Source organism: Trichomycterus rosablanca, chromosome 22 (genome assembly GCF_030014385.1).
Source record: "Trichomycterus rosablanca isolate fTriRos1 chromosome 22, fTriRos1.hap1, whole genome shotgun sequence".
Lineage (NCBI taxonomy): Eukaryota > Metazoa > Chordata > Actinopteri > Siluriformes > Trichomycteridae > Trichomycterus > Trichomycterus rosablanca.
The window spans coordinates 19,111,997-19,130,696 of record NC_086009.1 but is presented as its reverse complement, the minus strand read 5'-3'; the positions used below and the strand labels follow the sequence as shown (position 1 = coordinate 19,130,696).

Genomic DNA, 18,700 nt, shown 5'->3' with positions numbered 1-18,700 from the left:
ACAATGGAATGGTTCACAAATAAACGTATCCAGGTGTTAGAATGGCCAAGTCAAAGTCCAGACCTGAATCCCATCGAGAATCTGTGGAAAGAGCTGAAAACTGCTGTTCACAAACGCTCTCCATCCAACCTCACTGAGCTCGAGCTGTTTTGCAAGGAAGAATGGGCAAAAATTTCTGTCTCTCGATGTGCAAAACTGATAGAGACATACCCCAAGTGACTTGCAGCTGTAATCGCAGCAAAAGGTGGCGCTACAAAGTATTAACGCAAGGGGGCCGAATAATATTGCACGCCCCACTTTTCAGTTTTTTATTTCAAAAAAAAGTTTAAAATATCCAATAAATTTCGTTCCACTTCACGATTGTGTCCCACTTTTTGTTGATTCTTCACAAAAAATTACAATTTCATATCGTTATGTTTGAAGCCTGAAATGTGGCAAAAGGTTGAAAAGTTTAAGGGGGCTGAATACTTTTGCAAGGCACTGTATCTGTGCGTATGTGTGTGCATCTGTGTATGCATGTTTGTGTGTGTGTTTGTGCATATGTATTATGTGTCTGTGCATGCATATGTGTGTGCATGCCTCTGTGCATATGTGTGTGTGTCTGTGCATATGTGTGTGTGTCTGTGCATGCATATGTGTGTGTGTTTGTGCATTCAGTAATGTATGAGTATTTGTCAGCATATATGTGTCTGTGCATGCATGTTTTTTTATGCATGTGTTTGTGTATGTGTGTGTATGGCGGTACATGCATACATGCATATATGTGTGTATGCGTCTGTGCATGCATGTCTGTGTGTGTGTACGTCTGCGTATTTGTGTGTGCTTTTAAATCCCTCTCGCTGTCACTCAGGTCTATTGATTGCTTTCACGCAGGAAGCCTTAAATTTGTTTTCTGCCTTCAGTCCGAGAGCCCAAAAATCCTTGTAATCTCTGCACCTCGCCGCCTCCCCTTCACTGATAATTGAAAAAACGGCAGGTGAGGAGATGAAGCCTGGCTTATTCAGTCTGAGTTAAGAAGCCGTCCTGCACGCTAATCTGCAGCCAACTCTGGAGTTTTTGCTTTTAGCTTTTTCCTCCTTTTACTCGGAGTGAAATTCATGCTGCTTCTTCCAGTCTGAGTATTATGTAACAGTTCTCTCACTTTCTCTCACAGTGGTCTGATCTTTAATTTCTTTATTATTGTAATTTTTTCAGGTATTTAATGAAATGAAGAATCAATTTGACATACTTTTGTAAAGATTTGCCTTAGGCTTTCATTTGCAAAGCTTATTAAACTTATTTTAAGTTCATTGCTTAGAAGTTTCATCACATATTTGGTGTGAATGTTTCGTTCCACAAGAGCTATTATGTTTTATGATTTAATTAACAAGCTTTTTTCTGACAAAAAACTTATCAAACATTATCTGATCATCTAAATCAAAGCGGTTAATTATTTTTTAAAAGACTGAGGTACTAAAACTAAGAACCAGTAGCATCTCAGTATTCAGTGTTCAGAGCTGAGTTGCACATGAGCAGTGAGGATTTAATACTGAAACTGTTCACATTAGCATTTAAATTGCAGGTTCTCTAGACAAGCATGACAGGATGTTTCAGTTGTCGGTAGATTTGCTGTATCTACAGTGTTGACCTTTTTGGTGGTATAGACTTAAAATGATCCACTTCAGAAGCACTTTATAACATACACACACTGGTCAGCCATAACATTAAAACCACCTTCTTGTTTCTACACACGTTGTCCATTTTATCAGCTCCACTTACCATATAGAAGCACTTTGTAGTTCTACAATTACTGACTGTAGTCAGTCTGTTTCTCTACATTTAGGTGGTGGATCATTTTAAGCACTGCAGTGACACTGACATGGTGGTGGTGTGTTAGTGTGTGTTGTGCTGGTGTGAGTGGATCAGACACAGCAGTGCTGCTGGAGTTTTTAAATACTGTGTCCACTCACTGTCCACTCTATTAGACACTCCTACCTAGTTGGGCCACCTTGTAGATGTAAAGTCAGAGACGATCGCTCATCTTCTAGACCTTCATCAGTGGTCACAGGACGCTGCCCACGGGGCGCTGTTGGCTGGATATTTTTTGGTTGGTGGACTATTCTCAGTCTAGCAGGGACAGTGAGGTGTTTAAAAACTGCAGCAGCACTGCTGTGTCTGATCCATTCATACCAGCACAACACACACTAACATACCACCACCATGTCATTGTCACTGCAGTGCTGAGAATGATCCACCACCTAAATAATACCTGCTCTGTGGTGGTCCTGTGGGGGTCCTGACCATTGAAGAACAGCATGAAAGGGGGCTAAAAATGATGCATAGAAACAGATGGACTACAGTCAGTAATTGTAGAACTTCAAAGTACTTCTATATGCTAAGTGGAGCTGATAAAATGGACAGTGAGTGTAGAAACAAGGATGTTATGGCTGATCAGTGTATATCACAGCTAGCTATAACAGCTTCTAATTCTTAGATTGTTGGATCAGCTTTCATACACAGCGTGCTCAAAAACTACCCAAAGGTTTTCAGTTCTCACCTCAAAACATGCTGTGCTACCTTATGCTGTTTAAAAGGCTGATTGCCTCATAATACTGTTGTTACCCCCTGAGGGTGCTGACATGGATTTATGACTATGTCGTTGCTTAAATAATGGCTTTGGTAGGAAACCTTGTCTCGTTTTGACTCTGGTGTAACTTTACGAGAATAAGATTGATCGCATCGCGACGTCGTTTCGTGACAAGGTTGAGGTGAACAGATTTATTAGGATATTATTGTCTCATAAGGTTGGTGAGGTAGACAACTCAATGTATCTCGAACATTTGGTCAGAAAAATTAGAAATGGATTACTTTATAATGATGTTTAGAGAAATTTACTGTATAACCGAACAAGGAAAACAGGGCACTGGACTGAGGAACTTGCAATATACTTTGTATACTTTGTATACTTGCAATAGCCATCCAAGAAAAACATCAGAAATAAGAGGCCATAACAGAGCATGGAAAACATATAAGAAAGCAAAACAGAAATAATAAAATTATATATAGATATATAGATATATAGATTTTATTTGCAGTATTGTGTTAGATTTCCCCACTTCTCACTCTCTTCTGCTCCTTTTTATTCCTTTTTTTCTCTATGACACTTGCTGTTCCTCTTGACGCCTGAAGACAGTCGGTGTCCTAGTTTGCAAGCAGCGCTTTAGGTTGGTTAATGTCACAACTGGAATAAACAGAGCAAAACAATAGTGATCAGAGCAGAAGACAGTGGGCTGTTTTAAAGCAGGCTTAATATCCTCTACTGGGTAGGAAAAGTATTTAGGCGGCTAATTTGCGCAACAGATATGTGGTCGTAATTGGAAGACTGCATTTCAAGCTGTAAATAAAGTCTGTAAAATTATGTTTCATTTCAATAAGCTAATTCGCATATTATAAATAATATAACTAAGGTCCCACCTGATTCATGGCTGTGAAAATTGCAATTGCAATCCTACGGCAATTCAGTTTGTATTCTAAACTGCATTGTTGTTCCACATCTAACAAGCCAGTTCAGCCAGAGAACACAATCCCGCTGTAAAATATGGTAGTGTTAGCATTGTGTCATATGAATACATATTAGCAGCAGAGATTGGAAAACTGACCAGGAATGATTAAAGAATAAACCCTGTGTCAGAAACTTTACTGGTCTTTTAGTGAGACAATAACCCAAGCATGCTGCCAAAGCAACAATGAAGTGATTTAATTGAAGAGCATTAATGGCTACTGAGTTAAATGATACAAATCTTTGTGACAGTATAGATTTCTCAGTATCCATTGAATACTATCCAGTGTTAGTGCTGAGAATTACAAGGGAAAAAAAGGATCTGGCACCATTTAGACAAACTGGGTACTAAGAGGGCATGCATTCTGGACAGGTCTACCAATTTTTGCAGGGCATCACATACGTACACATTCACTTAGTCACATATATAATCGCTTACACCAAAAAGCAATTTACAGTAGCTAGTCCACAGTTTATATGTTTTTGGGAGATGGGCGGACACAGTAGTACCTACAGGAAGTACAGACACAGATATAAATTCAGCATTCAGTGTTTTAAAACAGCCCGCTGTGTTCTGCAGTTGTTGCTACCAGGTTGCCACTGTTGGGCCTTTGAGCAAGGCCCTTAACCCTCAATTGCTTAGACAATATACTGTCACATTACTGTAAGTCGCTTTGGATAAAATCGTCTGTTAAATACCGAAAATGTAAATGTGAATAGAACGCCTCAAAATAGAAAAGATCTAGATCTCTTCTGGATCTCCAGGACCCATGTTGCTGTGCCAGTGTGGCATAGCTTATATTTTTTTAAATAAACGATATACAAACAAAATGCTTTCTAGATTAAGTTGTAATTTTTACACTGTATGTATGTATGTGTGTGTGTGTGTGTGTATGCATGTGTGTGTGTGCGCTCCTCTTCCTTCATGCTTTGATTAAATATTCTGACAGTGTCTCCATGTCTCTGACAGTGGCTGCAGGCAGGCAAAGCCTATTTCCAAGCCTGCTAACTTTAATCATACAGAAAATCACACACACAACACAACCGGCCTCATCTTATTTCGGCTCAGGTCGACTCGTAGCTCTAAGTGTTACCTTAAAAATCCTAAAAACATGCAGCATAGATGAGAATGACCTAATGAATGAATAAATATATGTAGAGAGATTAACTCAAGATTCATCAGTTCACAAGTATAATGTCACAGTCATAGACAGTTTTGTATCTTCATTTCACCTCACTTACACATCTTTGGACTGTGGGAGGAAACCGGAGCTCCTGGAAGGAAACCCACACAGACACTAGGAGAACATGCAAACTCTACACAGAATGGACATGGTCCGCTACACCTGCGGATTGAACCCAGGACCTTCTTGCTGTGAGGCAACAGTGTTACCCAAGGCTAAATGGTTTCTATAGACATATAGTGATTGTTATTGAGAATAAGTAGACTGTATTAAAACGTCCATGCCAGGAACAATTGTCCTGGAGGTTTGTTGATGGCTATCAGAAGAGGTTGATGGAGGTAAAAAGAATTTGAAATTTGAAGTTGATTTATTTGACATGTCGACACATTAATGAACTCAAATGGATGCTTATGTCATCTATATAATAAACTGAGGCATAAAAACTGCAATGAGAGTAAATTGCAAAGCTATTGCAGAAACTGTGTGTGTGTGTGTGTGTGTGCCTCATGAGAATCTCAGTGACAGATCCTGGCGAATGGGAGACGCTCCATGTAATTGCATGCTATCTATCAGAGTCAAAGCCTGTCTCAGTGCCCTTCCTCTGCAGCCTGCACAAACACCGAGAATTAATAAGCATTATTATGATCAGAGGACTCTGCATAGCGTCAGAAAGAGAAAAGAACGGCGTAACAGAAGCTCTGAGTGGAACTGAGAGTCAGAATTGAATCTGGTGTGTTATAGAGGAGATGAGAGAATGCTGGGTGAGGGAACTGTAGAGAGTGCATGTCATAGTGCAACACCATCGCTCCTAAATCATGATAGATTGCTGTGCATTCTCGTCTCCTTGCTCTTAATTTAGCGGCGTGAACTGGGTAAACAGCTTGGAAATACAAATAAATCCTGACTGCAGGCGTTCAGAATGCTAAATATTTCAAATACTAAAGCAAGCGGTGCGATAGAGTTGAAGATCCTCATTAAAATGCACTTGTTTTATCATTTTAGGTAAATATCTTTTGTAAACGTTATAATTAGAACCGTGTATGTAAAATATTCAACTATAATACATAATGGGAGCTTGGATGGTGCAAATTGTAATGCAAATTACTCTACCACACTATCGTTGGGATCCAGGGTTTGAATCCCCAGCAGTACGCCCAGTGATTCAGAAGAGAACGGACCCAGTGCAACCCTGACCAGGATAAATCAATGATAAAACATTTCCCCCTCCTTGCGAACACAATAAAAAAATAAAAAGTTCACTTAAAGTCAGGTGGATCTTGTGGTTGCAATCTGTAACGTGTCCACCTGCCTTGAAGATTGGCAGGGGGAACGGGTTGCAGGATCATGACCATGTGCTATGCCAATTTGAGGACTGTCAGCTCTAAGCAGCTAGCGTTTATGATAACTCAGATTATATATTTGCTTTTCTATCTAATTTTCCTACTTTACACGGTCGTACATTTCACTGGAGACATGTCGGCGATGACCCTTTGGTGCGAGGGTGTGGCCACCTGACTTCTCTGATGTTTGCTGGGGACAGTGTTGGATTATGTCTCCATGGGGCGAGTGCTCCTTCAGTTTAGATTTACATTTACATTTTTGGCATTTAGCAGACGCCTTTATCTGAAGCGACTTACAGTACTGTGACAGTATTACAGTCTGAGCAATTGAGGGTTAAGGGCCTTGCTCAAGGGCCCAACAGTGGCAACCTGGCAGTGGTGGGAATTGGACCAGCAACCTTTTGATTGCTGGTCTAGTACCATAGCAGGGGTCTGAATACTTTTCAATGCACTGTATAGTATAGTTTTGTATAGTGTTGTAATAGTTTTTTGCTGCTAGACTGTGTGTGTGTGTGTGTGTGGTTTGCTTCGGGTAATGTGGTTTAATGCAGGTGCCATTATGCAGGGCTATGTATGGATCTCAGGTTGGCCAACTAGAAAAAACCTATATGTCACTGTCAGAGCCCAGTAAATCTATTCCGTATGCTTCCTGAGCTTCAGTCGCGCTCCAGAGCCCCGAGCGACCACTCCTGAACTAAACCTGCACCATCTTCACAGTCCAGCGCATCACCCTTGACTCCCTGTCACTCCTAATACTGTAATGTGGCACAACAGCTCTGGTCCAGCTCCTGTAACCCCTCTCTGCAGGAGCGCCGGGACTACGGGGGAAGGGGGGGCTCACGTCACTTCATATGATCTCCAGCAGCAGCACTACACGTAAATTACACATACATGACACTGCACATGCTATTAAAGTGCTGAATAGTTTTTTGATGGAAAAATTACAGTCGTCAGAAGTTGTCAGGTTACTAAAGCAGATGTGAAACCCTGCAATTACAGGCCTGTATGGAACCCAACTATACGTTAATTGTGATAATACAACGCTGATGCCAACAGTGCGGGTTCAATAGATCTTTTCCTTTTGGCTCATTTTACAGCTGAGAGAAAGCTACACTTACAGTTCCGTGCAGAAAATAAACACTAGGATTCTAACAATCAGCTACATACTCATTATACCTAAGAGTATGTTAGACTCCCCTCGCCGCTGGAACATGACTGGTTATTCTTCTCCATTCTGACACACATTCATTAGCTTTTATCCCAAAGGTGTTTTATTGAGTTAGGGCCGCTTCTAAATTGTTAGAGGCACTCTAACCCAAACCAAATCCTTAAATAACAACCTCACCCAGTCAAATATCCTTTAACTGTGAGTGCTGCAAAGTCCAGTGTTGGTGTGCTTTTTACCAGGGTTTCTCAAGATCAGTCCTAATATCCCGAGCCGTGCTGAATTTCCAGCTTCACCTGCCCCCTCACATGCCTAAACATTATAAGCTAAATCAGGCGTGTTGAGTCCTTGTAAATCTGGGAACCTCTAACTCTGCTTTATACCACTCCACTTGTCATTGTGTATTGTGATCACGTTTAATGTTCCTGGGGTAACGGGTATACCTGCCGTGGAGATCGGCAGGGGGCACAGGTTGCAGAATCGTGACCACATGCTATGCCAATACAGCCCGCAGGGTGCATGGAGGCGATGAGAACTGTCAGTGCCGAGCAGCTAGGGTTGTGATAACTCATTTTTCTCATTTTCTACTCTGCGGTCGAGCGTTTCACTGAGGGCATGCTGGCGATGGCCCTGCGGTGCGAGCTTTCCTGATGTTTGGCAGGGACAGCATTGGATTACGTCGCAGTGGGGCGAATGATCCTTTTTTTTCCTGGCCGAGCATGCTCTTAGCTTTGGGCTGTGGGTTTTAGTTGTCCTTTGTTTTTGTTTGTTTCTACTATTTTGGCCACCTTTTACTTTGTCGTTTTCCTTTTGTTTGTGACTCTTTAGCCATAGTATTGTTTTATCTTGGTTAATAATCCTGCATGTTGGGTTTAGTCTTCCTGGTCTGGCAGGTACAAGGGCGTGGCCCTCCCCATAAAACAATTTAAACCAAATCTGCAGATTGTGATGTCTTAAGATGCTATTAGTAAGGGAGTCTTCCATGTTTGCCTTGGTGGAGTTCTTATATACAGTGTATCACAAAAGTGAGTACACCCCTCACATTTCTGCAAATATTTTATTATATCTTTTCATGGGACAACACTATAGAAATAAAACTTGGATATAACTTAGAGTAGTCAGTGTACAACTTGTATAGCAGTGTAGATTTACTGTCTTCTGAAAATAACTCAACACACAGCCATTAATGTCTAAATGGCTGGCAACATAAGTGAGTACACCCCACAGTGAACATGTCCAAATTGTGCCCAAAGTGTCAATATTTTGTGTGACCACCATTATTATCCAGCACTGCCTTAACCCTCCTGGGCATGGAATTCACCAGAGCTGCACAGGTTGCTACTGGAATCCTCTTCCACTCCTCCATGATGACATCACGGAGCTGGTGGATGTTAGACACCTTGAACTCCTCCACCTTCCACTTGAGGATGCGCCACAGGTGCTCAATTGGGTTTAGTCCATCGCCTTTACCTTCAGCTTCCTCAGCAAGGCAGTTGTCATCTTGGAGGTTGTGTTTGGGGTCGTTATCCTGTTGGAAAACTGCCATGAGGCCCAGTTTTCGAAGGGAGGGGATCATGCTCTGTTTCAGAATGTCACAGTACATGTTGGAATTCATGTTTCCCTCAATGAACTGCAGCTCCCCAGTGCCAGCAACACTCATGCAGCCCAAGACCATGATGCTACCACCACCATGCTTGACTGTAGGCAAGATACAGTTGTCTTGGTACTTCTCACCAGGGCGCCGCCACACATGCTGGACACCATCTGAGCCAAACAAGTTTATCTTGGTCTCGTCAGACCACAGGGCATTGCAGTAATCCATGTTCTTGGACTGCTTGTCTTCAGCAAACTGTTTGCGGGCTTTCTTGTGCGTCAGCTTCCTTCTGGGATGACGACCATGCAGACCGAGTTGATGCAGTGTGCGGCGTATGGTCTGAGCACTGACAGGCTGACCTCCCACGTCTTCAACCTCTGCAGCAATGCTGGCAGCACTCATGTGTCTATTTTTTAAAGCCAACCTCTGGATATGACGCCGAACACGTGGACTCAACTTCTTTGGTCGACCCTGGCGAAGCCTGTTCCGAGTGGAACCTGTCCTGGAAAACCGCTGTATGACCTTGGCCACCATGCTGTAGCTCAGTTTCAGGGTGTTAGCAATCTTCTTATAGCCCAGGCCATCTTTGTGCAGAGCAACAATTCTATTTCTCACATCCTCAGAGAGTTCTTTGCCATGAGGTGCCATGTTGAATATCCAGTGGCCAATATGAGAGAAGTGTACCCAAAACACCAAATTTAACAGCCCTGCTCCCCATTTACACCTGGGACCTTGACACATGACACCAGGGAGGGACAAAGACACATTTGGACACAATTTGGACATGTTCACTGTGGGGTGTACTCACTTATGTTGCCAGCTATTTAGACATTAATGGCTGTGTGTTGAGTTATTTTCAGAAGACAGTAAATCTACACTGCTATACAAGCTGTACACTGACTACTCTAAGTTATATCCAAGTTTCATGTCTATAGTGTTGTCCCATGAAAAGATATAATGAAATATTTGCAGAAATGTGAGGGGTGTACTCACTTTTGTGATACACTGTACATGTCCATATTGTGAATGGTCTGTGGATTGAGATCGAGCCTCTTCTTCAGGCTTTTGAAGCAACTAAATAAAGAATGCTGCCTCCTGCAGTTTAAAACAGCAGAAATGTTTTGCAGCTCCTCGCTGTCGCCACAATATTAAATATTGACCGGTGCACCGATAAATCGTGCCGCAGATCAGCAGACTGAAAGCCGACTGGTTGTTCTGGTTGAGAATTGCAGGAACGTGTATTAACTTCTGTACTGCCTGATTAAATTTAGGATGTGGGGCGTTCCCGGTTACTTTATGCAGGTGACCACCTGAGACTGGGAGTTAATGGGATCTGGGTCACACTGCTCTGTCCTCTAAAGTGCCATGATGTGATATGTCGACCTCATTTCCTGCCCTGCTCCACTCACTTCCTTCCATGCAGTCTGCCCCGCCTGGATTCCCGTTCCGCACAGATGGGACGGTCTGCTCTCGGGTGGGCGGCTGTCCCAGGAAACATGGCAGAGATAGTCAGGGTTTAACGCCTCACTGTTTCACCCTGTCACTGTGGATTTATGTGCTTGTGTGTGTGTGTGTGTGTGTGTGTGTGTATATGTGTGTGTGTGGGATAGAGTGGGTGATGGAAGTGTTTTCATAACATCTATTGCACACTGCGCTGTTTTTCAGTTTGGACTCACGATAGAGACCAGATTCGACACATTTCTATCATGACCACTTGAGGTGCACAGTGATTTCTGGTTATTCAGTCAGTGTTAGGTAAAATATCAAGGTGTCCATACACTTTTGTTGACTTGCCCCTCTCCTCTGACCTTTGTGTTACAACATAGGTGCTCATTTCAGCAATAGCTAAATACAGCGCATTTTTAAACAGGTTGTGTTGCCCCTCAAGAAATAAAACCATATGGTTTAGACAGAATCCAATCCAAGCGTGTCAGGGGTTAAAAGCTTTGGTCAGGGGTCCAGCAGTGGTGCGGCTTTAGCCCTCGACCAGGATCAATAATCCAGTGCTTTACTTACTGAGGCGTTACAGCTTCTGTCCTCATGTTCAGTACTGCAGTGCTGCCCATGCTGCCATGTCAGTGAGTTTAATAAACCAATGAGTTAATGAGGTTATAGGAACAGCACAGTGTTCTGGTCAAATAATTGGTTACTGTGCTGAACTGGTGACCTGCATTGACCTTTGCGGTTTGAGCAAGACTACAAGGTACAGCTCTAAAGGGGATATTTACCTTTTTTGGAGTTGTTGGAGCTAAAGCACATCGTGCTGAGTGGTTTTTATTCTGTTTGTTTAATTTCAGTGACTGTCTCTTTGTGTCTGACCGCCTGCTGTTCATGCACACAAGCTTCTTATTTCACAATGCACGGGTGCAGATATCTCTGAATGCTTCAGAACCACCGACTGAAAAAATTTTTGTATGTTTGTTTGTGTGTGTGTCTGTGTGTTTGCAGTATAAAAACATCACGAATATCTTAACGCTTTACAACTAGAAGCATTTGCAAGGAAGCTTTGCAACGAAGTCACCAGCCATAGTCGATCTTAATTGCTAATGAGATACTAGAAAGCCATGCCACAAAATAATCATAGAAGTTTCTACTAGAAGTTAATACTTCATACTATTATGCATATACACTGATCAGCCATAACATTAAAACCACCTCCTTGTTTCTACACTCACTGTCCATTTTATCAGCTCCACTTACCATATAGAAGCACTTTGTAGTTCTACAATTACTGACTGTAGTCCATCTGTTTCTCTACATGCTTTGTTAGCCCCCTTTCACCCTGTTCCTCAATGGTCAGGACCCCCACAGAGCAGGTATTATTTAGGTGGTGGATCATTCTCAGCACTGCAGTGACACTGACATGGTGGTGGTGTGTTAGTGTGTGTTGTGCTGGTATGAGTGGATCAGACACAGCAGCGCTGCTGGAGTTTTTAAATACCGTGTCCACTCACTGTCCACTCTATTAGACACTCCTACCTACTTGGTCCACCTTGTAGATGTAAAGTCAGAGACGATCGCTCATCTATTGCTGCTGTTTGAGTCGGTCATCTTCTAGACCTTCATCAGTGGTCACAGGGCGCTGCCCACGGGGCACTGTTGGCTGCATATATTTGGTTGGTGGACTATTCACAGCCCAGCAGGGACAGTGAGGTGTTTAAAAACTCCATCAGCACTGCTGTGTCTGATCCATTCATACCAGCACAACACACACTAACACACCAGCACCATGTCAGTGTCACTGCAGTGCTCAGCATCACAGTTCTCTTAGCTCACACATACAGGCCTTTTATATCTCGGGGACAGAGGCAGGCACTGCCCAATTGTATGGGTAAATGTGCAACAGATAAGCTGCTTTGGGAAGCTAAGCCCACCTTGCTATCCCGCCACTGCTCGTTCAGACGGGCATCTAGGCAGATGCTGAGCTCATACAGGGGCTCTAAGGATGATGGATGGTTTTGGACTAAATGCTGCAGCTGTTTATAATTTGCAGCAGAACCCGTTTATGCCTGATTGTGCACCAAATTAAGAGTGGAGAATCGTAACACTCAAGAACACACAGGGAAAAGATACAAACAAGGCGATGAGCAGATCGGCAAAGACAAGCCGGGGAGACGCGACCCAGAAAATACTTCAAGTGAAAACGATAAATTTTCCTCTCTTTCTTTCTTGTCTTATTGGCAAGGAAGCAACTGGGAAAACCGAGAGCTTGAGAAATGACTGGTTGGAGTAAATTTAGCACAGGGCTGCATTATGAGCACGTTTATAAAACCTTAGCCCAGGTCAATCTAAGTGCACTAATAGGCGTGAGGAGGTTCTCAGGGGACTGGCGAGCTGCTAGAGGAGCGGGTTGAGATATAACACCTGTATAATCCTCATTGTGATTCGGCTAGTGGAGAGAAGATGTGCTATAATTCCTCAAGTATCCATTCCCGGAAAGTCACTACAAATACAAATAACCAAAATAATTAACATCAACGTCCTAGTTGATGTTAGAAGATCCATTAAACCCTTGTGTAACCATTGTGCATCTGTGGGTAATTTAAGTTCATCATGGTTTGGAAAACATCTGAAGCTCATCATAATTAATAAGACAGCAATTGATTGGGACCTGCTTTCTCAGCGGAAGCTCTCTGCAGGATGGGATCAGATATTCGCTTGTGTTGTGAACGCTCAGCTGGAGAGAGGCTACTCAGAAATGTTTTTTTCTCCCACTACCTTGTTAGTACGAGTGTGAGTCCAAGAAATGAAAGCTTTGCCTGGTGGTGATATATGATGCTGTCAGGGTATGTCAGCATGGCATGAGCCTCAGACACTCTCAGATTTGGGCACAATAGGGCCTCTGCAATAAATTTATAATAAAAAGTTATTCAAGAGTTATTCATTCATTTTTAACCGATTTGGAATAAAAAGTTTTTAAAGTGATGTGTTATTAGGAAGGTGAGCGTAGATGGAATAAATATTCTTCCCTCTCATGCCTCGGCAGGGAAACTTTTTACTTCTTCTCTTTGGAATGCACCTCCCCGTCTTTGCCAGCACCAGCCCTAATTAAAGCGTCTTTTTTGGCCTCTGTATGTAGCACACCGAACCAGTTCACATCTCTTGTGGGATGAAGACAAGGAGTGAGAAGAAATAAGTGCAGAAAAACCAGGCTATTTGTTTTTTTCTTTACTCTTATGACACATTTTCACTGGACAGAATAGTATAGCACAGTAGGCTTGAGCAGGACATCATAGATTTTTCTTGAAAATTCTGCAGCATCAGATCTGACTGTTCCAGACATCAATTTAACCTGATTATTTTGGGGCTTGATTAGGTGATATGAAGCGTCCAGCAAGCAACCAGTGTTGATATGGATTTTCAAATTGATGAAAAGCTTAGTAAAATAAGACAATTCATTAATATATGTGCAGCTAGCACAACTTCATATCTGGTCACATTAGAGCCACACTGTAATGGAATATTATTTACCACCTTCTGTGCAATATTATTATGTATTAAATTAAAGTGTCAAAACATCTGGGATGAAAAAGAATTATATAGATAGACAGACAGATAGATGGATGGATGGATGGATGGACGGACAGACAGAGAAAAAAAAAGGAGATGTCATATCCTATGAATGATTTAAGCAAATGGTATTCCTCAATATTTCACTTCTGAGACCAGCTTGACCCTTGGCTTGGTATATTTGAAGCATGGTTGCCCTTCCATGTACTAAGACGTTTATATCGAGGGTCTAGGGTTTGCTGAACCCAAAGGTGAAGTTGAGTGGAGACCATGTCATGTGTGAATGCAATCACCTGTTGAGATTCTAAATTTGTCTGATTATTATTTTTTAAGTTCCATATTTGTAGGGAACTGTGGGAAAATGTGAGGACAGTTCTTTTCTTGACACATATGAACCAAGGAAGACATTCCACACAATTTATTACAGCTTAAAAAGACATTTTGAGCTTATTTTGCACAAAACTCCAGCACATTATACATAATGGAGTTGCTCCATCAAGCCATCAATGTGTGTAAAAACAAAGCTGTAATAATAAGACCCTGCCCAGACTAACCCTAAATTGATACTGGTTAAATACTTCAGTATTCAGTGCAAAGGAAATGTATGTAAACATTTTGAATGGGGAAGTTTTTTATTATGTCCATAGTAACTATAGTTAAGTATTGCATAAGCCACAGTTACATTCTTTACATTTGTCTGCCAAGTTTAGCACGCATAAATTCATTCTATAAAAGATGTTTCCATCTGCCAATCTTGAAGACTCAACTTCTCTATGCCCATTGCAGAAGAAGGCATATAATGCGAGTCTCTGAGCTGACCGCTGCCTTGTTAGTGTTATGCATTACAACTCTGTTCACTCTACATATCTTTCTGTTCTTTCTCCCTACAGATTATTCGAAGAAGTTCACTGGAACCAAAAACTCCCAAGATGTGGCAGCCCAACGAAAGTCAGCACTCCTACCCTACAGGAAATCAGATAATATGACAACTCCGTTAGTGTTCATGTTATACTCAAGGCTGTGACTGTACAAAAAGAGTTCCGGGACTTTCTGCTCTTCTGCAGACAAGAGACTATCTATTATCTTTTTTTAACCTTCTTCACCTTCTGTTCTCCTGCACCATGAAGAGTAAGTTGTATAAAAGTTCCTCTCCCTGCATTTCCCTTCTACTCCTTCCTTCTCTTCTGCTGTTTTCAGTACCAGATTTTGTCAGTTGCGACTGCTGGCTCATTGAGGGGGATAAGGGCTACGTGTGGCTGGCCATCTGCAGTCAAAATCAGCCGCCGTATGAGGCAATCCCACAGCACATCAACAACACGGTGCATGATTTACGCCTGAACGAGAACAAGCTCAAGGCTGTTTTCTTCACCTCCCTGAGCCGCTTCACTAACCTGACAGACCTTAACCTCACCAAGAATGAGATTTCCTACATCGAGGACGGTGCCTTCGCTGGCCAGGCTAACCTGCAGGTACTGCAGCTGGGTTACAATAAACTCACCAACCTGACAGAGGGTATGTTGCGAGGCTTAGGGCGTATGCAGTGCCTCTTTCTGCAGCATAACCTTATTGAGGTCATTGCTACCAATGCATTCTGGGAGTGCCCTAGCCTCAGCAGTCTGGATCTGTCTTCCAACAAGTTAGCCCGACTAGACCCATCAACATTCGCCGTGTTGGGAAGACTAATGGTGTGTGAGCTGGCAGGAAATCCTTTTCACTGTGGATGTGAGCTGTACAGCTTCCTCATCTGGCTGGAAGCCTTCAACAACGTCACGCACACCTACGATCGGCTACAGTGTGAGACACCACGGGAGCTTTTCAGCTACCCTTTGCTGAGTCCTGTTGGAGGAACTGGTCGTAGCGCTCGCAACATCCTTTCCTCCATGTGCCGAGATGGGGTATTTATTCCAGGGATGACGTCATTGCCGCCAGACATTGATGGGTCAGGCATTGGACCTGAAATGTTTGACCGCATTGGGCCGTACCATCAGCCCACAACCTCATCCTCCTCTGAGAGCTCATTTAGTCCCAGCATCAATGTTCAACATCTGTCTCTTTCTTCGGCATCCTTGCTAGTGCAGATACCCCGACCATACAGCAAGATGTATATCCTGGTACAATACAATCAAAGCTACGTTTCGGATGTGATGACCCTGAATAACAAGAAGGAGTTGATTACACTAAACAAGCTTATAGGGAATACCAACTACACCTTTTGTGTGGCTTCAATACGCAACTCCCAGCGTTTGAATCACACGTGTGTTTCCTTTTCCACTCGGACTTCCACCCAGGATGACGTGCCCACCCCCTCTACTACTACGCATTATATTATGACGATTGTGGGCTGCTTGTTTGGGATGCTGATTGTTCTTGGCCTGGTGTATTACTGTTTGAGGAGGCGAAGAAGGCAGGAAGAGAAAGAAAAATCTGTCAAGAAGACCATCCTGGAGATGCGCTATGGACCAGAGGTCGCTGCTGCAGTTGCTAATGATCCAACAGCAGTGCAGAAGCTTCATGAGCAGACCCATCACCAGCATCATCATGGCAAGCTGCCCATGTCCTCCTCCTCCAGCTCAGGCATGCTGGGTCATGGCTCTGTCAATACCAGTTCCTCACGTCTGTCCAGCATCCCTCAGGTAGAGAAAATGGCAACTGCCTTTTCTGAGGCACTGGCAACAAAGGGCAACTACATGGATGTTAGAACTTCTGGAGATGGGTTGAGGCAGGCTATTCGAGCCGAGGATCTAAGAGAGGAAGATGGAAGTGACCTAGAAGATGACTCGGAAGATGATGGCAGAGGATCAGCATCAGAGATTTCTACTATTGCGATGGAAGTTGACAAGGTCAACCAGATCATCAATAACTGCATTGATGCCCTTAAGCTTGACTCTGTAGCAGCTGCAGTGTCGTCTGCTGCCACATCCTGTGGAAATCCCACATCACCTCCGACGACCAGTAGCTCCTCTTCAACCAGGGGTCTTATTCCATCCAGTCTCGCAGAGGCCTGTCAAGGTCTACCTTCCCCCAAAATGCCCCCTCCACCTCCTCTTTCTCTTGCAGGCTCCGAAAGACCAGGGATTACCGGTGGAGGATTTGTATCACCCCCGTACCGGCCTCCACCACCAGCCACAGCGGTAAGACCGATTCAAAGACAAATGAGTGCAGACGCAGCTATGATTGTCAGCTCTTCCAAGAAGCACTGTGGCCCTGCCAGTGGCAAAGCCCGGGTTTATAGCCTGGACGTCCCAGAGCCTCGCAGTCCTGATCCCTGTCAATACCCTGACAAGGGGAGCCCATTGAGGTGTGGAGAGCCTCTGGAGAGGCTACCTTTAGTTGGTAGCAGTGGTGGAGGAGGCTGTAACATGGATGGAATCACCATGGATGGCGTGAATATTCAGCAGCATCTGGAGGTCCATCCAGATTTCCACTGTGCAGAGCATCGTCACTCGGTCCCAGCCCTCTACTATGAGGGATCTCATGACTCGCCCGCACAAAGGGCGTCTTTTCTCAAGCCATTGTCACGCACCAAGAGAGACGCTGCTTCGTACTCACAGCTCTCGCCCCACCAACACAATTACTCGGGGTACTCGTCCAGCCCAGAGTACTCATCCGAGACCACGCTGCGTATCTGGGAGCGCTTTCGTCCCTACAAGAAGGGCCCACGTGAGGAGTCCTGTTACATCACGGCTGGAAATGCTCTGAGAAAGAAGGTCCAGTTTGCAAAAGGCGAGGACTTACACGACATCCTTGACTACTGGAAGGGTGTGTCAGCCCAGCAAAAGCTGTAAGCTATTCTAATGCAGCGGGTATCTAAAGCATAGGCTTTCTACACAGCCTGATTAACCTAATTATCCAGTGTGGAAAGGCAGCCAGAGGGAAGGCGAGTGTGTACAATGCAAAGTTACGTTTTCAGGGTCTGAGAACAAGTTGTTGTTGATCTGCCCGTGTACAGGATGAGTCATCAGAGAGCCAGAGGGGAGGTGAGAGAGAAAAGCAAAGAGAATGAGAGAGAGCAAGGGTGAGAGGGAATAACAATACAGCCCAAATTTATGGTAGCGTCCTTTCATTTTGTGTTTGCTAACGTTCCTCCATGGGGCATATTTCATAAAATAAAAGTTTGCGCGGTATTCATTTGTGTATGCGATGTTTTACCAAGGGTATCACCTTTTAGCCCGATTATTCATTCAGCCTTTTAGGAAAGAGCCCAAATTCGTACTCCCACATGATTCACAGGAGGACTGCCTTAATTTTTGAGGTAGCCATGTGTGTCCTAAGAGAGCGTACGGCCTTTTTTTTTTATAGCTGCCAAAACCAGACTTTCCATCTATATTCCGGAGACGCGTGACAACCAGATTTCCATTTCAATAGCATTTGTCGTGTGAGAACTGAGGACGAAATATGAAAAACAAGCCAGCGGACACACCCTAGGGATCTTTTTACCCTGTGAGAATCTTTTTAAATCACTCGAAGTGTTGAGCAGAAAGATTCAAATAGAGGAAATGTCACATAAATGCAGACCAGGGCGACGCCGAATACCCAGAGGTGTCCGTTCCAAAAACAATCTGACGTGGTCCAGATAACAAGGTACGTAGGTTAGAATTGTCTGCTCAAGGTTGGGTGCATATGCTCTAGTGCATACCACCACTGAACTGGTATGGATGATAAAAGGCTGAGTGGCTAAAGCTTGATTAATACCTTTATCTGACCAGGCTTCTGAAACATTTGGATGGTCAGATCAGTAAGTAGGAGTAGAAAAGTTGAGGGTGGAACTCCTAAATTCAAAGAACCATACAAAATATGCTGACATATAGACCACCAGTAGTGTGTATGAAGTATTTAGTGTGCACTCTGGGATGTAGCCAGTAGTTTAAG

General features: G+C 43.4%; 1 protein-coding gene and 1 long non-coding RNA gene across 2 annotated transcripts in view; both read left to right on the top strand.

Annotated features, from left to right (window-relative positions):
- LOC134335885 (uncharacterized) overlaps positions 1-14,870 on the top strand; it is a 65,364-nt gene extending 50,494 nt beyond the window's left edge. The window contains exon 3 of the long non-coding RNA XR_010015660.1: positions 14,722-14,870. This is a non-coding gene — a long non-coding RNA (uncharacterized LOC134335885). The remainder of the gene's footprint in view (positions 1-14,721) is intronic.
- An 82-nt stretch (positions 14,871-14,952) lies between these two features.
- LOC134336264 (protein phosphatase 1 regulatory subunit 29) lies at positions 14,953-17,920 on the top strand. The gene has a single exon (XM_063018985.1). The coding sequence runs from the start codon at positions 14,953-14,955 to the stop codon at positions 17,614-17,616; it is 2,664 nt and encodes an 887-aa protein (XP_062875055.1). The 3' UTR covers positions 17,617-17,920.
- Positions 17,921-18,700: the final 780 nt, after the last annotated feature.